Source organism: Toxotes jaculatrix, chromosome 24, assembly GCF_017976425.1.
Source record: "Toxotes jaculatrix isolate fToxJac2 chromosome 24, fToxJac2.pri, whole genome shotgun sequence".
NCBI classification, from domain to species: domain Eukaryota; kingdom Metazoa; phylum Chordata; class Actinopteri; family Toxotidae; genus Toxotes; species Toxotes jaculatrix.
This window is the reverse complement of record NC_054417.1, coordinates 625740-648179: the sequence shown is the minus strand read 5'-3', so window position 1 is coordinate 648179 and position 22440 is coordinate 625740. Positions and strand designations below refer to the sequence as shown.

General features: G+C 49.5%; 2 protein-coding genes across 6 annotated transcripts in view; one reads left to right on the top strand and one right to left on the bottom strand.

Moving 5' to 3' along the window:
* LOC121177647 (kalirin-like) overlaps window positions 1–15948 on the bottom strand; it is a 27103-nt gene extending 11155 nt beyond the window's left edge. The window contains exons 1-39 of the mRNA XM_041031941.1: window positions 15894–15948; window positions 12242–12316; window positions 12047–12161; window positions 11734–11926; window positions 11256–11479; window positions 10831–11149; window positions 10605–10727; window positions 10332–10523; window positions 9988–10119; window positions 9743–9877; window positions 9545–9637; window positions 9206–9328; window positions 8734–8850; window positions 8349–8423; window positions 7948–8070; window positions 7770–7822; window positions 6826–6973; window positions 6519–6715; window positions 6315–6412; window positions 5697–5860; window positions 5473–5592; window positions 5260–5339; window positions 5014–5152; window positions 4791–4925; window positions 4480–4633; window positions 4209–4324; window positions 3975–4097; window positions 3460–3642; window positions 3244–3368; window positions 3087–3153; window positions 2861–2970; window positions 2576–2645; window positions 2405–2494; window positions 2134–2226; window positions 1721–1832; window positions 1299–1489; window positions 1034–1135; window positions 770–924; window positions 324–426 (exon numbers count right to left, since the gene is read on the bottom strand). Coding sequence (XP_040887875.1) covers window positions 324–426; window positions 770–924; window positions 1034–1135; window positions 1299–1489; window positions 1721–1832; window positions 2134–2226; window positions 2405–2494; window positions 2576–2645; window positions 2861–2970; window positions 3087–3153; window positions 3244–3368; window positions 3460–3642; window positions 3975–4097; window positions 4209–4324; window positions 4480–4633; window positions 4791–4925; window positions 5014–5152; window positions 5260–5339; window positions 5473–5592; window positions 5697–5860; window positions 6315–6412; window positions 6519–6715; window positions 6826–6973; window positions 7770–7822; window positions 7948–8070; window positions 8349–8423; window positions 8734–8850; window positions 9206–9328; window positions 9545–9637; window positions 9743–9877; window positions 9988–10119; window positions 10332–10523; window positions 10605–10727; window positions 10831–11149; window positions 11256–11479; window positions 11734–11926; window positions 12047–12161; window positions 12242–12316; window positions 15894–15948 — 5022 coding nt within the window. The remainder of the gene's footprint in view (window positions 1–323; window positions 427–769; window positions 925–1033; window positions 1136–1298; window positions 1490–1720; window positions 1833–2133; window positions 2227–2404; window positions 2495–2575; window positions 2646–2860; window positions 2971–3086; window positions 3154–3243; window positions 3369–3459; window positions 3643–3974; window positions 4098–4208; window positions 4325–4479; window positions 4634–4790; window positions 4926–5013; window positions 5153–5259; window positions 5340–5472; window positions 5593–5696; window positions 5861–6314; window positions 6413–6518; window positions 6716–6825; window positions 6974–7769; window positions 7823–7947; window positions 8071–8348; window positions 8424–8733; window positions 8851–9205; window positions 9329–9544; window positions 9638–9742; window positions 9878–9987; window positions 10120–10331; window positions 10524–10604; window positions 10728–10830; window positions 11150–11255; window positions 11480–11733; window positions 11927–12046; window positions 12162–12241; window positions 12317–15893) is intronic.
* Window positions 4804–22440, top strand: LOC121177667 (IQ calmodulin-binding motif-containing protein 1-like). 5 transcript variants are annotated; one of them, XM_041031967.1, is made up of 19 exons: window positions 4804–4945; window positions 5289–5370; window positions 5469–5615; window positions 5799–5899; window positions 8730–8841; window positions 17967–18087; window positions 18304–18475; window positions 18660–18777; window positions 18874–18949; window positions 19089–19188; window positions 19276–19448; window positions 19572–19681; window positions 19852–19982; window positions 20090–20156; window positions 20294–20369; window positions 20470–20633; window positions 20779–20916; window positions 21024–21180; window positions 21560–22440. In XM_041031967.1, exons 6-19 carry the CDS (start codon window positions 17982–17984, stop codon window positions 21820–21822), a joined length of 1851 nt encoding a protein of 616 aa, XP_040887901.1. In that variant the 5' UTR covers window positions 4804–4945; window positions 5289–5370; window positions 5469–5615; window positions 5799–5899; window positions 8730–8841; window positions 17967–17981; the 3' UTR covers window positions 21823–22440. The 5 variants fall into 5 exon arrangements, with proteins under 5 accessions (XP_040887901.1, XP_040887900.1, XP_040887902.1 ...); XM_041031966.1 differs by having other exon boundaries at window positions 4820–4945; window positions 5271–5370; XM_041031968.1 differs by having other exon boundaries at window positions 4820–4945; window positions 5271–5370; window positions 5469–5661.

Sequence of the window (22440 nt, the reverse complement as noted above, 5' to 3'; positions counted from 1 at the left end):
TCTGTCCCCTAAATGCTAATAACAGCCCACAGCTAATGGGGTGCAAGTGTCAGGGGTCAGAGGTCACAGCATCCAGCCACTAACCCCACCTTCAGCTCACTAAAGCAGGTAAAATAAATCAAACATACCTCGTCCAGAGAGCAGAAAAGAAGCGAAAGTTTCTGGACAGTCTGACGACGAACAGAGGAAACTCCCTCAAACACACACACACATACACACCCAGCCAGCTGCAGCAGCGGTGAGGTCATACGACTTCTCGACACACCCCTCTGAAGACACAGTGTGTGTGTGTGTGAGTGCGTCTGTGTTTGTGTGTGTGCTACCTTGTCGCTGTCGGCGGTGTTTTGTGATGTTCGGGAGGCGATGGAGACGGTGTCGGGCTGACTGCTGGCATCACCCAGGCTGTCTGCGTCCTCACTGGTCTCCCTGACATTTTGAAAAGCAAAGACAGACATATGTTCAGTTCTTTCCACCCTGTAAAGCAAGGTCCAAAATATGGCCAAAAGTCTGTGCACTCCATCCATCAGCAGTGGAATCAGATTCTAAAGGACAGGGTTTTATTTAAAGAAGTGATGAGCGGCTGATTATTCAGAGGCTGATTTACCAGCAGCGATAAACGGAGTGTTTTCTGAATGGAGTTTGGTGTAATGCATTTCTTAAATGAGAGGACAGAATGTGCTGGAGTTAAAATATTAGAAGAGCTGACCGGTCACATGGTGCCAGGCCTCTAACATGGAGGTGTGAACTGTGTTTCTGTGTGTGTGCTGACCTGCGGGTGATGCTGCGCTGTCGCCCCAGGGTGGGGTTGGGTGTCTTGGGGAGGGGGATGGGCTCCCTCAGTGCTCCCCGCAGGTGACCCCGCCTCTCCTGGATCACCTGTCGGATACTGCGCACCCACTCCTGCTTCAGCTCCAACGACGACGCCTGTGGAGAGAGGACAGCAGGTGCTTACTAACCTTTAAAGACAAAGGTCAGACACCTGCACGATTTCTGGGATTCATCAGATGGATCCGTCCTATGGGAGCGCACGTACCTTCAGCACCGTCTTGTTGTCGGACGTCGGCGTTCGTCCGACCCACAAAGCAAACTTACAGGGATCGCCCTCTATGTGCTCTGTTACACCAAGCTCTGAGGTCTGAGAGAGGGACACGCGTGTTACTGTCTGCAGTAAACAGGTGATCAGCTGTTCATTTTTGTACTGTTCAGTGTGTTTGTGATGATCCTTCACTAGTTTTCGTGCCACCTGATGGTGTTGTACATGTGATTGACTGTGACTGACGTGTGTATGTGCGTGTTACCCTCAGTCTGCTCTTGTAGAGATATTTGGTTCGCCCGGACGAGTCTTTGATCTCCTTGCTGAAGATGAGTGACAGCTCGAACAGGAACAGGTGTCGGTCCCGTCCCTTCCTGATCAGAGACTTTGGCTCCCAAACCAGGAAGGAGTCCTGGAGGAGGAGCTCGCCCTGAACCTCCAGACCCTCCTCCAGACCTGACGGGGACGTCACAGCAAGTACAGGTTTAACGTCCCGACAAGCAGCGGGTGAGAGTGTAAGTAGTTCCCTTTTTTATTTTTTAGTGCATTTTAAGATTCTTAAGAACTCAGCAACAAAAATAAGAGACTACAGAAACTTCACAATAAAAGCCCCCCATGTCTAGCTCACAGCTGCTGCACATGAATCAGGTCTACAGCTCTTATCCGTGTCTCCACAGGATGCTTTACCTTCCAACATGCTAACATGCATGGCATCGTTCGCTCTCTTTGGGACGCTCAGCATCACATCCAGGCCTTCTTTAATCTCGCCTTTCCCCTCCTCGCAGCAAGCTAACAACTCCTACAAACACACACCAAAAACACAGGTCACTGAGTCACTGAGTAATGTTTTGTTCTCAGCAGAGCTGCATCTCTTTTCTCCACCACTTCTATCATTCTACCTTTGGTTAATACAGCTCCATTTCTTTGTGTGTAATGTAACAGCAACCTGATCTAAAGGGGTTACGTGTGCGTCACCTTCAGGCTCCTGCTGCGGCTCAGCTCAGGTTACAACAAAGTTTAACGTAAAATCACTGTGGGAGAAACTTTGGTCTCACGTGTTTTTAATGTGGCTGAAATCTGGTAAAATTACTGAGCATTACCTTGAGGAGCAGCTGGTATTTGGTGATCCTCTGCACTGGTTTGATGAGAGCGGAGGAGATGGAGTTAGCTAGACCATGTCGCCTCTGGACCTCCTGAGAACACACACACACATGGTACTTGTTAAAGGGAAGCTCAGGTCTGCAGGACTGCAGCAGGAGAGCTAAAGTGGTTTGTTGTTCAGAGTGTTGTGTTGTGTAGCTGCTGTCTGGCTCAGTGTGAGCGTCTGACACTCATGTTACTGCTTGATCCAGCATTTGAGTCGTTCCTGACCTCAAAGAATCCCACGCCGTGCTGCTGGATCAGTAAACTGGAGTCCGGTTTGTTTCTGCAGTAGGTCACGTACATGTGGAACTTATCAGCCTGACGGAGACGGAAACAGGTTTTTATTATCTGAATCTGTGACTGAGCTTCGAAATGGATTTAAACTAAACCAAAGATTACCCAGGTGACAAAGCAGTGTCCGACGTCTTCAGGAAGCTGCTCGTAGTTTTCCAGCTCCTTCAGGAAAATACTGCAAAATACAAAGTACTGCATTACCACACACAGAATACTGTGCAGTATCTCTGCAGTACTATAGTAAATAAATACACTGCATATCACTTTTCAGTACTGGTGTACATGCTGCAGTGCAGTAATATATTTGCAGTATTTGTTGCAGTACATGTCCTGATGCCCTATAGGTGTATTAATGAAGTACATGTGTTGCAGTGTTATAATGTACAGCACCTGTTGTGGAACTCATAGATGTCCTGGATGTTTCCAAACACGATGTCATCTTTGTTGGCGAGACCAGGAGGGACGTCCTCTGAGCCGCTCGTCATCTCCCACAGGTACGTCTGCAGCAGGACACAGTATCACCCTCAGAACGTGGTGCCACAGTGCATCGTGTACTGCACAGCATTATGCAAGGCAAAGTGTTCACATGTTACTGCAGCTGCTGTTTGATGTTTACCTCAATACACTCCTGCAGATCTCTGACATAGACTCTCTCTGTCTGAAGGAGCTCGGCCATGATGTACCTGAAAACACAGGTACACACACAGACACACAGGTGTTATCAAAGGATGGACATCAGTACTATAACTAGTACTAGCACTAATACTACTCACTCTTTCTTGCGGGCGGAGCGTCTCTTCTCGTCGCTGACTTGGTGGCTGGGGTCGGACAGGTTGACCTCAGGGTCGGAGTCAGACAGACTGTTGGGGATCAGCTCCAGCTCCAAGTCCTTATTGTCCTGACAGGGACACCATACAGCACTCTCGTAAAGGTAAGTCTATATTCATATGTTTGCTTTGTTTTACTATCCGGGACACTGTTAGCACTACCTGTGAGCACCCTCCCAGCGCTGTCTCCAGCAGGTGGCGATACTGTCCCATCCTGACGGTGAAGTCACGGTAGCGTTTGTCCACGGTGGAAACGCAGCGACGAAGCTCGGCGCGGTGGGCGTGGCCTTTAGCCAGCATGCTCTCAGCCAGCTGGATCAGCAGGTGAACCTTCTCCTGTGTGTGCTGAGGGAACCATCAACAACACGCAGTCTGTCAGTCAGGACATTTACATGCACACGTGTCTCCTTTTATTACTTTACCTGGTTTTAATCATATTCACCTCAGGCTTCATGACCCAGTGTTTATATGGGTTTTACTGCAGGATCAAATACAACCTCCATCACTGATTTCCCTTGATGGTTTTTTATAACATTTACTGTGTTTTTTATATTAAATCCACAGAGAACAGATTATTATATCATTATGGATTTACTGGAGTATTCAGACAAAGTTTTTGACCAAGAGCAGAGGTCAGCAGAACGCCCACAAACAAACCGACCTGTGTGTTTTCTCACCTTGGCAGAAACACAGAACTCCCTGTGCTGGTTCAGCAGTTCTTGAGTCTCGGCCATGTTTGCCCCCGGCGATGTGTGCGTGGCCAGGTAGTGGTCACCTGACTGCTGCAGCCAATCCAAAGCCTGCAATCAGAGGACACTAACTTTAATTTTGATTTACCAAAATATTGCTAAATCCACCAAGAGGAATGAATTAATAATCTTCTGAAATGGATTGATGACGTGTGTGTCCACCTGCTGGGCGTGGCTCTGGAACATCAGGTACTGCTGGCACTGATCCAGTCGACGTTTCTTCAAAGTCCAGAAATGAAGAACTCTGTTTTCCCTCTGCAGTAACTCACTGAGGATACCTGCACACACCGACACACCTGAGTCAGTGAAATTAACCCTTAACTGCTCCTCAGGGCTCTATCCTGTCTCCACTGTACTGCTCTGTTTACAAAGACATCACACTAAACATTAGATGTGTATTTGTGTGTATGTGTGTGTGTTTGTGTTCGTTCACCTTTGACCTGCTGCTCTGGTACCCTGGAGTGTCCGGTGACCTCGGTCACCCCGGAGACGGTGACGCTGTGGCCCGAGATGTTCGCCATGGTGACGCTGTTGCGATGGATGTACTTGAGGAAAACTTCAGCGTTTCGCCTGGCCAGAGTACATGCCTGTTGCCATGGAAACAAGACCGTTAGGTACCCTGTGATATTAGGTGGGGACACTTGACAAGGAAAATATGCTGACATCATAGTGTGTTAGAGACATTTATTAAATGTTTATAAACTAATTACCGGTATAAAGCCGGGACTTTCCAGTCCTCCTCACCTTTAGAAAGGCCTCCTTCTGCTCCATGTGTTTGTTGATGAGCGGCAGGAGCTGCTCCGGCTGTCGCTCTCCTCCTCCACACCAGTCCTCTTCCCTGCGGTACTCCTGCTCCAGACTCTCCAGGACCCCACACACCTGGAGAGGCAGACAGACAGGTAAGAGGATACACAGACTTCAGGTCATACAGAGGGGCAGGCAGAGATAAACTGACAGTCAGTGTTACCTGCTGGGACGTCCTGTAGAAGGCAGCAGAGGCGTTGACCAGTTTGAGTCGGTCCTCGATCCTCAGCATCAGTGTCTGCCAGTGCAGCGCCACTGTCTGGGCACAAGACCTCACTGCATCCGGATCATAGTGACCTGACCTGAGGGGGTAAGGTCAGAGGTCAGAGGGCACAGACAGGTTATGGATGAGGATTAACCTGTTGGCAGAGCTGTGGAGGAAGCCTCAGTAAATCTGACAGAAACTAACCTGACCAGCAGCTCTGCTCTCTGCTGCAGAGCCAGAGCCACCTGGTGAGTCCTCTGCAGGGAGTCGGCATGGAGGAGAGCCTGGAGAGACAGAAGAAAGACAGACACACAGGTATGTCCACAGGTTTGTGTGGACGAATTCCTCATTAGTGTCCCATTGCTGTGGTAACCTTTACATCTGTCTGTGTGTGTGTATTTGTGTGTGCGCAGTAACCTCTATGGCCTGCTGGAGGCGCTCATGCTCCCTCTGCAGCTGCTCAGCTTCGGATAAACAGCTGGAGTTCAACATACAGGACGACAACATGACCTCGCCCTCTGAGATCCAGCCTAGCACCTGAGACACAGACGGACGGACAGGTAGAGATTATCACCTGTGGTGCCTGGATGTCACCTGGATCTGCAGGTGTGTGTGTGTGTGTGTGAATGAACGTGTGTTACCTGCTTGACCTGGCTCTGCAGGTGTCTCAGCTGCAGGTTCTGCTCCAGGTGTGTGTGTGTGTGATCTGCGATCTGCTGCAGCTCCTTCTGTTTGTCCTGCAGGAGGCGCTGCAGCTCCTCCACCTGAGAGGAGAGACCCCCCTCTGCCTCCGACAGCTCGATACCTGAAACACACACACCTTCACAGTCAGGACATTGGGCTGGTAGGTCCTCACAAGTACAGCAATGCAACTCTATATATGTGTGTTTCCATCTCCATTCATGTGTGTAGGCACACATGGATGCATGTATTTACTTGTGTGTGTGTGTGTGTGTCTCCATGGCAAATTCAATACGCTGGTTTCCATGGGGACCAGCTGTGTGCTTCAGAGAGCAGTTTCCATGGCAACCCCATCCCCCTTTTCCCTCTCCCCCCATTATCCTCTCTGCCCCCTTTTCCCCCTAATATATCAGTGTGTTACCGAACTGGTCAGACTGATGCCACACGCTAACAACATACGTGCCCACTGCTTTCTGCTCTATCCTGTTCTATTCTAACAGCAGAGGAGAAAATATTATCAGTGTGTTATTCTATGGCAGCCGCTTCTGAACTGTGAACTGTTCTGTTCGGACTCTGACCTGAGGCTTGGACCTCACTGGTGTACTGCTGAAGGTCGTGACCTTGCTGGATGACCTCGTAGATCATGTTGTTCATAGCCAGCCGTCGCTCCATGTGCCTGCAGATCAGTTAATCGGTTAATCAATCAGCACCTGGCATCATCTGTCACTGATGAGTCTTTTTCATTCTGAGTGAGGACGATGTCATCAGACTGGCCTGTTTACCTGTGGATGCGTTGCTGTGCTAGCGTTAGTGCCTCGGGGCTAGCCTCCACGAGACGTGACTGGCCCAGAGCGAGCTTGTCCTGGCCTAGCTTGTCCTGGTTTACGTCGGCTAGCCGTGGTGATGCTAGCTTCTCAGTAGAGAAGTCCTGGGACTGTTTCTGGAGGTCCTGCTTCCAGGCGTCCATTTCCCCGGTTACCTACAAAACACACAGTAAATAAGAGGGAGTTCAACCTCGATCCCGCGCAGAGGAAGGAGGTTCAAGAAATGAGTTTATTAATATTCGTAAATTAAAAATAAATGGTGTACCTCCAGCGTGCACTGCTGCAGTATCCGGAGCTGCAGGTAAACATCCAGTCGAATCTTCCTCTGGTGGAAAAGTTCCTCCAGCTGAACATGAGACTCCTCCAGCTGCTGCAGCACCGACTCCACATGGGCCACTGAACTACCCTGGGGCCTGAAACAAACGCACCCACAAACACATTTTACAGACCTAAAAACAAACTAATCCAAACATAGAAACATTTCAAATAAAAGGTACCCGCCCACACAGACTTTACAATACTGAAAACAAACGCCCCTATACAGATTATACAAACTACAAAACAAACACACCCACACAGATTATACAAACTACAAAACAAACACACCCACACAAACTTTTCAAATTACAAAACAGTTGCACCCACAAAGGCTATACAAACTTAAAAACAAATGCACCCACAGTCATTACAAACTTCAGCTACACACAGGCCTCTGTGCTGCCATGAGCAGTGAAACAAACGCACCCACATATTTTTTTATGAAGCCAGAAACAAATGCACCTACACACACTGTATAAACCTGAAAACACACGCACCCACAACTATTCCAAACACCAACTCCACTCAGGGCTCTGAGCTGCCCTGCGGAGTGAAACAAACACCCACACAACAAACGCACCCATACTGGGTTTGCACACTTGGGGGAAAAAAGCACAACAACCAAGTATATCCAAACTAAAAAACAAGCGCACCCTAAAACTGAAAACAAATGCACCCGCACATTGTACATAAACTAGGAGACGAACATTCATACACCAACATCACAGCGCCGCCCAAACACACACACCCATCATACACTCACACACCAGTTCCACACGGGCCTTTGAGCTGCCCTGACCGGTGAAACAAATGCTCTCATACAAGTTAGAACCACGCTATTTGTGCAGTGGTGAGGCACGAATCAAACGCACCCACGCTCTCTGTGTGTACCTGAGTTGCAGGATGAGGTCTTCTCCTTCCCGGATGACACTCATCGCAGCTTCCTGTGGGTCAGGGTTAGAGTTAGGGTTAGTGTGAGGGTTAGGGGTGAGGGGTCAGTGGTCACGAGGGTGTTAGGTTGTTATGATGGGGTCAGGTCAGGGGGCCGGGGACAGAGGTCAGCAGGTACCTGTGTGTTGGCCTGCTGCTGCTGCTGCTGGCTGATGAGAGTCTGCAGAGCCTCCACAGTGTCCGGACAAACACAGAGGTCTGAGGAGAGCTGCTTCTGGAGGCCCTCCATCCACACTGAGAGCTGAGGAGGAGGAGAGGGGAGGAGGAGGAGAGAGGAGGAGGAGAGAGGAGGAGGAGAGGAGAGGAGGAGAAGGAGAGGGGAGGGAGAGAGGAGAGGGGAGGAGGAGGAGAGGGGAGAAGGAGGAGAGAGGAGGAGGAGAGAGGAGGAGGAGGAGGAGAGGGAAGGAGAGGGGAGGGAGAGAGGAGAGGGAGCAGGTATAAGTACGGCACAGTGGACTGTTGTCACATAATAATACTACTGCAGTACATCACAGTACTGTGTGTGTCTGTGTGCGTTACCTCTTTGGTGTGTGTGTAGAAAGACACAGCGAGATCCAGCAGCAGCTTCCTCTGTTCAACCCGCTGGATAAACGCCTGCACACGCACAACACACAGCACAGATTTACAACACGTCAGCAACACGTCAGCACCTCTGTAACACGCGTGACATCACCTGTGAGTGTTTTTCTCAAGCTCCAAAAAAACACAAGTCAATAAACTAGTTAATAAACACTTTACTAGCACAACCAGTTGTTACTGCAGAAAAACCAAGGACACGTCACACAACGTAACATGAACTAATGTGGATCAGTGCTTTACGTGTGCCATAAGCTTCACATGTACAGTGAGTGTATAAAACTTCACTCATTCATTCATTCATTCACTCTTTCTCTGTCACAGGTACCTGCATGCGTAGCTCCAGGTCTCTAGCTGCCTGGTAGATCTCCTCCTCCTCACACTCTCCGGACTGAGCCAGCTGATCTGCTGCTTCCAGAAGCTTCTCTGCATTAGTGTAAGTGTTCTGACGCACACACACACACACACACACACACACACACACACACACACACACACACACAAAGTGGTACATTATAAGTGCTGTCATTTGGTTGTGTTGTTGATGTGCTTCCATCACTGCCTGTAACAGTCACATTAAAGCAGAAACACTTCGTCTCGGGGTTAGGGTTAGTGTTCCCCAGGCTGAGCTGCTGCGAGTGGACGATTTGATGTTGTCTGACAAAAAAAGTTAATAAAATAAATACTTAAAGACAGAAAGTCCAGGGTTAAACGATTCACACCTCAACAAAAAACCTCCCACAGTTCATTTTATTTCAGATATTTGATTGGTCTACTAAATGTAGTTTATGTGTTGTTACCTGTGCCACCTGCTGGAAGTCGTCGTGGCGTTTCTGCAGAGCTCGCGCTCGGTGCAGAGACTTCCCCACGCCGCTGTGTTTGTTCAGGAAGACCTCACCATGCTGCTCCACCCAGTCCAACACCTGAGAGGGGCAGACAGGTGGAGGTACACTGAGCCTTAAATCTGGATTTGGATCAAAATGATGTTTTCTAAGTTGAAATGACGAGATGTTAAGTCAGACGTTGACTCTTTGAATCAAAGTGGAAAGCAGAGGTGGTCTCCACAGCATCTGACACTTAAAATGACTCTGGACCCCAATGAATCTCTGAGTCTGAGTCTGAGTCTGGATTTGTCCTACCTGTCTAACATCCTGTTGAAACACACACAGCTGCAAACGCTGGTGGAGGCGGAGCTTACGGTGCTGCCACGCCCCCTCCACCTCATGGTGACCCTGCCAACAACAACAAAAAAAAAACCATCACATCCATCCACCTGTCTGTCTTTGGTCAGTGAGAGTGAGACAGAAGGATGTGCGACAGGTTAAAGTGAGTAATACCTGCATGACCTGGTGCAGAACTCCCATGATGCCATGTGTGGTGGTGGTAAAGTCTGGTTTGGTCACAGAGTCGTCAGAGTCGGTCGCTGGGCAACGCTGGAGGACATCCAATAAGGCTTTACCACTCTCACTGACCTGCAGACAGACAGGTGGGGAGACAGGCGGGAGTTCAGTCAGAGCTACAGGTATTTAGACAGACAGACGGGTATGTGGGCAGACAGACAGGTGTTTAGAGAGACAGGTACCTGTGTGTAGTTAGCAGAGATCTCCTCGTTCAGCTCCTGGTGTTTCTTAATTGCAGCTTCCAGCTCTGCTGTTGCCGAGGGCAACGACCCTTCAGAGCACGCCTGAACCCAACCCTCCACCTTGAGCAGGAACTGGACAGACAGGCAGGTAGAGAGACAGACATGAAGACAGTGTTTAGTCCTGTGAACATCACCTTAATTTAATCTGTGTGGAGGAAGAGACAGACAGGTGTGGCAAACAGGTAGATAGAGCAGGAGACACAACATTTTGGCTGTGGACGAGTAAAGACGGACAGATAGTGAGACAGGTACAAAGACGGGTAAAAAACAGGTGTATTAATCACCTGCTCTGCCCCCTGGTGGAAGCCGGTTGCCATGGCGAGCGTGTTGCTACGCTCCTCTAGTGCCGTCGTCAGGGACTTCCAGTCTTCCTGTAACCGTGACGACACCATGGCGATCCGCTCCGCCCCGTAATGACCGGCCTCTGCGAGCCTCGCCGCCACCGTGACCACGCTGTCCACGTTCACGCTGCCGTTCTGCTCAGAGACATTCAGAGACGTTAAGAGTCCGTCAGATAGCTCGTTAACAGCAGACACAGTGTGAGGCGGCACACTGACCATGCAGTTGGCGGTGAAGTGCTGGTGTTGTGTCTGGAGGTCCAGGGCGTGCTGGTGGTTCTGGCCGACCTCCGCCAGACTCTGTACGAACAGGTCTTTACTGTGGGCGATCCACTCCGACATCTGAGAGAGAGGCAGGTCAGAGAGCAGCGGAGTGTCACAGAGGCACTGGTGGATGGATACGCTGCTATATGTTTCAGCCCCCACCCCCTGCCCCACCCCTCACCTTGGTGGCATCCTGTTCAAACAGGTGCAGCTGCAGTGCCTGGTCCAGGTGCAGCTTCCTGTCGCTCCAGCTCTGCAGCAGGTGGCTGCGAGCCGCCTGCAGTCGGTCCAGCAGAGACGAGACCTTGGGTGCCACGCTCTGGAAGTCCGCCCCGCCTGACAGCCAGCTGCCGTGGCTACCGCCGCCGCCTTCGTTAGAGGCGTCACCGTGTGAGGGGCCCAGGCGCATTCGCTGGAGCAAACTCCGCCCCTCCCGGTCAAGGGCGTCGACTGGCGCCGTGGCGATGGTGTTACGGAGACGACTGTGTTCCTCCAGGAGTCTGGAGAGGGGAAATATGGAGGTAGAGCTAGTTAACTCTAAAATACAACGTACATAATCAATAACTTATTAAATATTCAGTCACTGTGACTGGGGCTCTCTCTTACTTGCGGGCCTCATCGACGTCCTGGGGCTCTGGTATGCGGTTCAGCCCAGCCTCCAGCTGCTCCAGCTGGGCAAGGAGCTGCGTGGCGGCCCCCGAGAACTCCTCCAGACCCAGACGCAGCTCGGTCCACTCCACATGGTCGTACTCCAGCGAGCCCCCCAGGTCAGAGGTCAGCTGGGAGGGGTCGACGAGCCGGGACAGACCCTCCACCGACACCAGGCTGGTCTGGAGTCAGAGAGACGGATCACTGACTGACAACTACAGTATCAACTTCCAATACAATCACACCTGAGCCATCAAAGTTACTGTAATACATACTTCACATTCAGCAGGATCTCAGGCTGTAGTACTGTCAGAGTATCAGTACTGCAGCAGCAGCAGCAGGTGTACGGCACATACCAGTATTACTGCACAGGCTGTCAGTAGCAGTACATCATTTGTCAGTACTGTAGTTGTCAGTAGTAGTACTGCAGTGGTACCTCGAAGCTGAGCTTGGCGCTGCCCAGGTTGGTCTTGTGTTTCTGCCAGAAGGTGTCCGGTTTGATGAGCAGCGCCGTGTGGATGTTGGAGGAGAACGACTCCTGTAGCGTCCGCAGCACCGGCTTCACGCTGTCCCACTTACTGCCGCGCATGTCCACCACCACGGTGAAGCCGCGGGCACGCACGTCCTCACTGACAGGCAGACGGGTAGGCAGGGAGACACAGTGTTAGTCTAACGCCCAGTTTACATCTGCGCTACTAATGTGTCAGTGCAGAGACGTCACTGGGAGAGAGACAGGAGAGTGGACACACCTGGGAATGGTAGACAGGTAGGTGACCAGTCGACTGAGGTCCTCCTGTTTTATTCGATCATGATTGGTCCTGGCAGGGAACGTCAGGATTGGTCCGCCTCGCTTGTCCCGCCCCCCTGTAAAACACAGTTTGTTAAACTGGGTCACACTGGGACCAAACAGGGCTCCAACCTGCAGCAGTGTTTGTGTGCGTTACCTGACACGAAGGCCACTTTCTCTCTGAGCACCGTCAGGACGTCGACCGCCCGAACACACTCTGCTTTACCTGAACCTGCGAGACACACACACACACACAGGAACCTTTAAGCTGATTTTAAAAAGAAACATCCACACAGTGTCTGTGTGCCACAAACAGGATCCCAGATCGTTGTGATCCCGCTGTCACAAATCCAGTAATTGTGGCCTCCAGTGGGCCAAATGCAGAGAACTCAGAGGAGTCACCCTCTAACTAAAAATGTTCATCATCAGTTAATCTGTTGGTTATTTTTCCAATCAAAGGATTGAACTGTTTATCGCCCACGTGCTTGTGCACGGCTGTTGTTAAAGACTCCACGTCAGCTGATCGTTTCAGCTCGAGATGTTTCAGCGTGGCCCAGAACTGACCGACCGCCACTGGCATCGCTTCAGCTCCGCTGCTCGTGTGGTCAGAAACCAAACTGCTGAACGTGTTTGGGTCAAACCACTGAGATTCAGTTCCTCATCCTCTGTGTGTGTGAGGTTTGAAAAAAGTCAGAATAAAAAGCAAGCAAGCAGCATCAAACTGCTTCCAACCGTCCTCCAAACTCAGCCAATCAGGCTGCAGAGAGACGAGCTGACAGACATTTCAATTAAAAAGCTGAGTCCTGCAGCTCAGTGCGTGTGTGCGTGTGTGTGCGTGTGTGTGAGTGTGTGTGTGTGTGTGTTGCGGACAGACATACAGGCCTCCCATGTGCATCAGATCATCCTGCACAGCGGGAGGAGGCTAATCCAACACACACACACACTGAGGGCATTAACCGTCTCATATTAGCAGCTTGGCGAGCAGTGATAACCCTCAGAGAGAAAACCTAAAAACAGGAAGGAGAAGTGAAAGGGAACGCTCACACTTATCCTGCCTGAACTCCCTCCTTACAGTGTCCTTCTTCTCCTTCCTTAGCATCCTTGGATCCTTTCTTCCTGGTGGAGCGACCCGTCTCCTCACAGCTCACACTGACACTTCAGGCCCAGATTGACCGCCTGTTTAATCTGGACTAATTGTTTTGAGATGTCTGATGGATTATCAGGAGATGCTGTGTTTACCCAAGGTTACAATCCAACCTCCTCAACCGAGTCATCGCACTGAAAACACACATCTGCACATACACAGGTCATAACCAAGCTGGAGCGATAAGACGCTTCACCTCGAACCAGAACGGAAGAGCTCCAGAAACCTCTCAGGCAGCAATAATGAAATATACAAATATTACTGAATATTACTGAGCAACAATGAAAAGCAGCAGCGGAGGAGAAGAACATTCGCAGGTCCATTCTTTCCTCAAAGATCGCTCTGTTTGGAACTTTTGAACTTGACTAAGTGATTAATCAGTTAATCAATAAAGTAATCAGCAGATTAATGGATGGTGTAAATAACGTTTAGTTGCGGCGCTCATTACATGGCTGTTCAAACATCAGCAAAGACAAGACCCAGCTCAAACTGATGGTCCCACAGAGCAGAGCACTGAGGGACGTCCGTTCACTTTCTTCCCGTCTTGTGTTTTTTTTATTTGCTAATAGCAGCAGAAAATGATGAGGAAAGAAAAAGGTTGTTGTTGTGTTGTTGTTGTGTTGGTTACTTTTTGGCCTGTGCTTTGTTTGTGTGGTTTGTTTGATGAGGCACAGCTGGTTAGTGTTAGGGTGAAACCCAGAATCTGCTCCTGAGCAGTGGAACACCTGCCCACAGGTTGCTGCTGATGATAGACTGTAACATGACGGAGCGTGATCTGATGGATGTTTACTGTGTGCCCACTACACCTCCACTTTACACAAAAAACTAGTGTCTGTTCCAGTGTCCTCGACCTGGCAGCGTAGATTTTAGTGTAATGTAGGAAGAAGAAATGTACAGAAAACAGGACAGAACAGTTGAATGAATATATAAAATATGACCTTTTTATTTTCTTAAAATACCAAAGACTGAACTATGGATTCATTATGCGAGTAAACGACCTAAAATCCTGGCTACAGACGGATTTTATCTGTGTTTTGGGAGTGATAGATTATCAATAAAAAATATGAGAGCAGGATGTTCTTATCCCTGCTGATCACTGAGTCAAACACCACTCTGTCCTGTGTGATTTAGCAGTTTGCTGAGTAAGAGGAGATGATATTAATGTTGTGTTTTGTGTGTAATCAGAGCGTGTGTTGTGTTAGAGCAGGTCGACCTCATGCTAACACAGAACAGGCCTGAGAGCAGAAGCTAACAGACACTGATGGGTCTGTGGTGGGTGTCTGTGGTAAACATGACACTGCGTGTGAACATTCAGCCAAACGGCTCCACACCCTCCATCATCACAGAACTGGATCTGATTGATCCTCGATCAGCTGCCTGTCAGACCGACTGATCCTAAACCAGCTGTCAATCAAGCTGACTTCAGACCGGCACAGAGAGTTGGAGAAGGGATTTCCATTCTGATAAAGCTGTCTCACACACACACACACACACACACACACACACACACACACACACACACACACACACACACTGAGTCAGTGTAAAGCCTAAAATAGCTGCTGTACGGAGCAGATGAAAAGCCTTCGGAGAAACTTGCTGTCAGTCTGTCAGGACTCATCACACTGATTATACAACAAAACATAATGAATACGTTTCACCACAGTGTCCTCTGAAGCTCCAGAATGTCTCACTCAGAGACGCTGCATTTCTCAGGCTGTTTGATTATAAATATCAGCTGATAATCAGCTTATGGTCGACTCATGTTCAGGAAACTTGTTACAGTAAAAATGTAAAAACATGTGAATGTGTTATGCACCTGCAGCTGCCCTGAGGCTCGGTGAAACGCCTCCTCTCACGTTCTGTACATGGAGCTCAGTCCGTGACTTGGTGTCACCAGCCAGTCAACCAGCAGGGGCTCACTCATTATTTCCATCTCTGATTAATCAAATAATCACTGAGTCATCAGGACGCGTCCCCACAGTCAAACATGGTTTATTTTCTCTTCAGACAAAGAAAAGCTTGATTAACGACTTCACTGATTAATTGATTATCAGTGTAGTTCAGTCGGACTGACAGTTTCACCTGTCAGTCATGATGCATGAAGCATCAGGGCGGTTGCTATGGTTACCTGCAGGTTATATACCACCATGAGGCCTGAATTGCCTTGATTGACTTTAATTGACACCTGTCAGCCAATCAGAAGCCAGTATTTCCTGTGGTATAAATACTACTACTAATACTGCACTGATACTTTTATTGGAATGAACGGAACATGGAAGCATCATGTGACCACAGCTTAACAGCTAATAGATGTATTTTAACTGAACACACACTCGCGCGCGCGCACACACGCACACGCACACGCACACACACATACGTTTAATAACCAAGCAGGCCTTCCCACAATCCTCCTTGGTAGGACCCTCCACCCCCAACACACACTCACACACACCTCAATGCCATTGGACAGAGAGATGCTGACACACAACACACACACACATTCATAGCACATACCCTACACACACGCGCGCACACACATACACACATTCATAGCACATAGCCTACACACACACACACACACACATTCTCTGAGTCAATGGGCGGATGTGGAGGCATCATGGCGACATCTTCCACCACACACACACACACACACACACCCTACCTGCCGTCGCCAGGCCGTCCGGGCCCGCTTCTCCTCCTCCATCCACCGGATTCATCCTCCCTCCTCCTCGCGCTGCTCTTCCGCCTCCTTCCTCCTCCTCCTCCTCCTCGCGCTCTCTCCTCCGTTATGTACCGTCGGTTGCTCCGCTCCTCGCGCCTCCTCCCTGCCTACCCGTCCATCCCTGCGGGTTTACATCAGATCGGATCGGTCCAGGCTCCCGGACAGGCCGGCGGGCGGACGGTAGCACCGTTGGACGAACGGATGTGTTCCCCTCCTCCCGGTACCGATCACTGCTGCATCCTCCTCGGCTCAGCCTCGACAGTCCTCCTCCTCCTCCTCCGCTGCTGCTGCTGCTGCTGTTCTTACGTTACCGTGATCCCGCGCGGCATCGCATCACATCACGTCACCGTTACTGGTACCGTTTCCGTTACTGCCTGCAGACACTGTTACCGTTGCCCCGGTTCCCCTCTCCCCCTCTCCCTCTCTCCTCCTGCCGGTCCAGGCAGCGGACGGTCGGTCGGTCAGTGTGTTTCAGCACGCAGGCGCACCGTGGAGAGAGAGGGGCGCTGTGCACGAGGGCTGCAGCAGCTGCTGCACCGATTAACACACACACACACACACACAGACACAACCCCCGCCTCTCCCGTTACTATAACGTTACCGTTACTGTCAGTACAGTTACTATGAACTGGTCCCGTTAACGAGATGGATGCTGATGTGATCAGCTGAGATCATTGAAGCATTTCACCGATTTTATTTCGACTGTGAATCTGTTTTCCTCAGATATATAATATAATATAATATAATATAATATAATATAATATAATATAATATAATATAATATAAAACAATATTATATTAGATAGTGTTCTGTTTTACATATAAAGTCTTTATTAACGGACGCAATGACAATATGAATACAACAGAGAAGAACACCACACTAAAATAGAAAGATTATTCTATAAAATAGAAGTATTAATTAAATAATATTCATAATAAATACTCATGATAAAATACACTAAATAAGTAAACTTGTGAATTAATTAATGTTTTTATTCATGTGTCACAGCACAGATCCATAAAGATGATGAAAAAGTTGGATTTTTTTGTTTTTTTCTGTTGAAAAAATACAGATAGAATCTAAATGTGAGCTAAAGTTTAGCTCAGCTTCAGCTGATTTTCTTATAAGAGAGAGAATGATGAGACAGTAACCGTTAAAGTAATAAACAGTTAATAAGAACAGGAATAACTTTGCAAACAGTCACTTTGTCTAAAAAAAAGCATCAAAGATGAGCAGAGTAAAGTGGAGGCAGCAGTGAAACATGCGGAGCTGAGTGTATGAAGCTGCTGCTGTTTGAATGATTCAGCTGAAGCTACAGCGCCACCCAGAGGCCAGATGAGCACACAGCAGCCTGCTCTCGTTGGAAGCTTCAGACACACAGCACTCTAACCCTAACCCTTTCCTGTAAACACGGTGGACGTGTGAGCTGCAGCACATTTAATTCAGCTCGTTCTTTTCTTTCACGCCAACAAACCCCGTTAGCGGAGACAGACAGACAGATAGATAGATAGATAGCTTATTATCTTCTTGGTCTGTCGTGGTGCAGTGAGGTGTGCGCCGTCGCGGCGTCATGACGTCACGTTGCCGTAGCAACTCCAGCCCGTCGGTTTGCTCGGCTGCTAAAAGCTAACGGGTCCAGCTCGGCTCTGTAGCGTCGTGGCGTCCCTGGATTTAAATTAAAATTTTAACGAGTGAACGGACGAGTTGTTTAACCGACCCGCGGCACCTTTTATCCCGGCTAATGCTGACTAACCGTCTGCTGAAGCGACAAACAAAGCTCGCCTCGGCGAAAATCAACCGTCATATCGACAGGTGAGGTGAGACACACCTGTAACTACTGTCCGAGTAATTTGGGGTCACAGTGTTTGCTTACACTGATTCAGTCTGAATCCTGCTGAGGTGAGAGCAGCTCAACTACAGCGTGGGACCGAGTTAAAAAGAGGATTTAGTGTGACAGCCTTTGAGGTGCTTGCTGACCTCAGTCTTTGTGTTTTTTAATCACACTGTTAAAGGTCGCTGCAGTGAGGATGGAGTCGGTGGAGGAGGCCGTGGTGTCGGAGCTGAAGGAGCAGCTGCAGGATGAAGACCTGAACCCGGAGCAGAGAATCCACCTGCTGAACAGCGGCATTAACAGTGAGACAGCCAGCATCTTTATCCAGCAGGGGGGCAGTGAAACGAACAAGCTGTAGGTTTTAAAACCACTGACTGTGTCTGTACCTGCAGTGGTGAGAATCTGAGTTGATCATTAACGTGAACTAGTCCTTTATCCTGTTTACTCAGGTGGGCCTGAATGAATGAATGAGTGAATGAATGAAGGTTGGAGTGACTCTGTGTTGTTGTCTCTGTCAGAGGCTCTGAACGTGGCGGCGGTGCAGACCGACAGCAGCGTGTTGACTCGTGTGAAGTCTCAGTTGTATCACAGTGGGGTCCTGAGTCACTGTGTCCTCGCCCTCTCTCTGGATCCCAGAAGGCTGAGGGGCAACTGGACCGCCGCCGCCGCCACACTGGCCCAGCTCACCAGGTCCTCCTCTGAGTCCAGACACGCTGTCATTTTATCTGTAATATATTAAGTGAGAAGGATCATTTGAATCCTTTTCAGGTTGTTAAAAAATATTTGTATAATTTTCAGTGATATATTTTTGATGATTTCAAACTGTATCCTCTTGTTCAGTGTTGTTAGTATGTGTTTGTGTATATCTCCTCAGTTCCTGCTGTGTTGGGGGGGATCCCGGTGAACATTCAAAGGCCTTTCATAGGCTGTTCCTGCCGTCAGTCGTGGACTGCCTCCTGTCATTGGCCAGCCAGCTGATGAGGCAGACAGAGGTGAGAAGCTAAGTTCGTCCTTGTCTTCAAACTGTTGTCCTCCAAAAATTTGGCTTCTTTAACCTTTACAGTCAAACTGAATTCTGTGCCTGTCAGTGTTTGTCTGTGTTCAGGAAGGTGATGGATTCAGTTGGCTGGCTGCTCAGAGCCCACACACAGCTCACCACACAGGGTCCGTCACCTCACTCATCATTGATTAGTGTATTGATTGATGTCTGAACAGACATTCCGTCTGGTTTTGATAAGCAGTACATATTGCAGGTCTGTCTCGGGTAAGTCTGATGATATTCTGTCCCCCTTTGTCCCTCCAGTTCTCAGCTCTGTCCACTATGAGCAGATCCAGATGTGTGATGATGTGACTGTGTCTCTGCTGTGTGTCCAACTGTGGATTCAAACCTGCACAGCCAGCAGGTAACACAGAGTGAGGTGCACAAGAAGTTATAATTTTCATTTATACTCCTGTTCTTATAAACCCCCCCCACCCCCCCGTCTCTGCAGGGACTTCCTCTCCAGGTTGAGTGACGACTCTGTCTTGTTGCTGCTTAACGAGGCTGTCGGCCAATTAGCCGTCAGCTCTGACTCTGCTGTGGGCGGGGCCTCCATCAGACTCATCCTGCTCATGGCCAATCAGCTGCAGCTCCGGCTCCAGCCCTTCCTCCTCAACTTCAGAGGTCAGAGGTCACACATGTTGATACATTAACAGTATCAGTTTAAACCTGGCTCCCTGCAGCATGAAGGAATGTTCACTTAAATGTGCTGAAAGGTCAAAGGTCGCTCTCTTGTTCTCTCTCAAGGTCTGGACAACCTGCTGAACAAAGACTGGAGGGGGCACGGCTTTGACCAGGACGTGGATCAGCTGATTGCATTCATCCAATCAGACAGAGGCATAACGAGTCCCTCTCAGGTGCGTCTGGATCCTCGTCTTTTCCATGTCTCTTAGTCCGTCACACGTAAGACGCAGTGAGGAACATGTCCAGAGAAACGAGACGTCCTCTCATCATCTGAAGTCAGCTGCTTCTTTTTTTATGTTTTCTAACTTTGTGTTTGTTCTAACACGTTGACACGGCGGTGCAGGTGGTTCGCACTCCGAGCACTGAGCGTGTGCGGGCGGCGTGTGTGATCCAGGCGGCCTGGAGGTCGTATCAGACCAGACGCAGAGTGAAGAGTCTCAGCAGAGCTGTTAGTACGCTGCAGAGGAGATACAGGTACCTGACTGTGCAGTCGGCTGCAGCATCATGAGCTTTAAAGGAGCACTGACCACATATTTAAATTCCTGTGTGTGTGTGTGTTTGTGTGTCTGTGTCTGTGTCAGGGCTCGGAGGAGGCAGCAGCAGCAGCAGAAGGAGGTGCGGCAGTGGGAGGAGGAGCTGAGGTACCAGGTAAGACCAAAGACTGCAGTGCTGACAGTGTTTGGCCAAGAGAGCAGAGAAAACAGGAAGCCAAAATCTCTTCAGCCATTTTAACTGACTCTGATAAGACAGGCGTGTGTGTGTGTGTGTGTGTGTGTGTGTTTCAGGTGTGTGTGAGACGTCAGCAGGCGAGGAGGGCGTTCCACCAAAAACAGAGACAGCTGCTGCAGCTCCTGCCTCCTGGTAAACGCTCCCACACACACTCAGATTTGGTCCTGGTCCATGAAAGTTTACTGCAAAGCAGCTAAGTGTGTGTGTGTGTGTGTTCTCTGTGGTTTTTCAGACCAGGTGCAGTCGTACCTGCAGGAGTGCGAGCGTCATGCGGCCGTGGTGATCCAGAGGGTCTGGAGAGGCTTCAGAGAGCGACGGCTCTACAATAACACACTCCGACACACACTGATACACACACGCACACAGCAGCAAGCCGCCAGGACGCTGCAGAGGGCGGTACGCACTCAAACGTTTTTGTGATGAGTTACGTCTCAGAGAGAGCCGGAGTATCACGGTCTCCTACAGAGACTGTGTCATTATGGGCTGTTTGTAGGAAAAATGGATGCGGTAAGGAGACGTCGTTGACTCCTCGCTCTTTCAGGTGCGTGGCTTTCTGCAAAAACATCGAGCTTCAAGGGCCCTGCCCACCACACCTTTCTGGATTGGTCAGAAAGGTTTGACGGACAGCAGGAGGGCGGAGCTAAAGGCACAAGTAGAGGACTACATTGCAGCGCATCCTGTAAGACATGCAGTTCACTCGTTACCTGTCATCTCCAGAATGATGCTCTGACGTTACAAACTGTCTCTGTCCTCCTGTCTACTGTCTGTCCTCCTGTCTGTCTGCAGTCGTCCCACGTGTCTCCTGAGGCGTGCAAGCGCCTCCATGAGGAGGCGCAGCTGCTGCTGCTGTCGGAGCTGCAGAGAGGAGGGCAGTGGAGGAGAGAGGAGCAGAGGGTGGAGGCTCTGCTGGCTCACACACACACCCAGCTGGAGCTGCTCAGAGGTCAACACACACACACACACACACACACACACCTCCTTTACTTTGCACACAAACATGTGGCTGCACATGCAGCTTAAAAATGACACGGGTCAGCTGTGCACAGTCACTCTGACCGAGCCTGACTTTAACAATAACACAGAAATATGGAGGTGGTGACGCACAGTGATGCAAGTGAGCATCCTGGGCTGGGAGAAAGTGGGAGAAAGTGGGAGAAAGTGGGAGAAAGTGGGAGAAAGTGGGAGAAAGTGGGATGCATGTTTATCTGACAGACCACATGGTTAATCAATAATGAATCGTTACCCTTGTTATCTGGTCACTGATCAGAGTGAGACTTCAATCATCATCTCTGCTCTGATCACTGCTGTCCCTTTTCCCACAGATGCCCCATCCCTCTCTGTCGTCACGGCGACAGATGCAGAGTCCTTCCTGAGCCCCTCGGGTCCCATTGCCGCTCGTGCCCGTGATGCCCACAATGCAATGCTGCAGGCGAACCGGCTGCCATGGTGGAGGACTCTGGGAGAACCGCTCGACGTGTTTAGCCTCGCCCACCTGCAAGAGCTGGAGGCGGAGCTTGGAGGACTGTTTGTAGGAGGGTTAGCAGAGGTCAGCAAACTCACTGAGGTGGACAGAATAAACCTTTAATCTGAACCTGTCCTCACATCCTCACTTGGAGGTGTGGGACTGGTGTGGGACTGGTGTGGGACTGGTGTGGGACTGGTGTGGGACACCTTTACAGTTTTTGTGAAACTCACTTTTGTAAACCCGTCCTTCCTTTTTTGACTCAGAGAGCAGTTTGCTGTTAAACATTTCATACACTGATGAAAGATTTGATATAACTTTGTTTTGCATGATTTCCTGTTCACAGGTTTAGTTTATGTTTTCGTTTGCTGTCTCTCACATGCGTTACCCAGACTGAACTCTGACAGGCTGCAGAGAGGCAGGTTGGTGAAAAGCAGGTGAAACTCACACAGGTGAGGGTCAGACATGAAAATATCTCAGCTGCTGCGCAGGTTGGTCATTTTGCAGTAACCAGCATCAAACAGCAGAGGGAGCATCGTCTTCACCACAGGATCATGATGAGTAGATTTTCTTTTGCTGGGAGGGGAGGGTGCGTTTGTTTTTCTCCTGTGTGCAGCTTTAATGTTCTTAGTTTAGAAAAAGGTACGGACATATTATAATGTGTAGAAAGAGTTTTAAAGAGAGCGACACTGTCTCCACACACTGTACACTGATGTTTTTTACTCATTAAAGTTTAATAGT

What these genes read in the sequence shown, in the direction of transcription:
- LOC121177667 (XM_041031967.1), top strand. Translation starts at nt 17,982, where the DNA reads ATGGAGTCGGTGGAGGAGGCCGTGGTGTCGGAGCTGAAGGAGCAGCTG. An exon ending in CTTCCTCCTCAACTTCAGAG is followed by an intron (nt 19,449 to 19,571) that starts GTCAGAGGTCAC and finishes TTCTCTCTCAAG; the next exon opens with GTCTGGACAACCTGCTGAAC. An exon ending in CCAGGACGCTGCAGAGGGCG is followed by an intron (nt 20,634 to 20,778) that starts GTACGCACTCAA and finishes TCGCTCTTTCAG; the next exon opens with GTGCGTGGCTTTCTGCAAAA.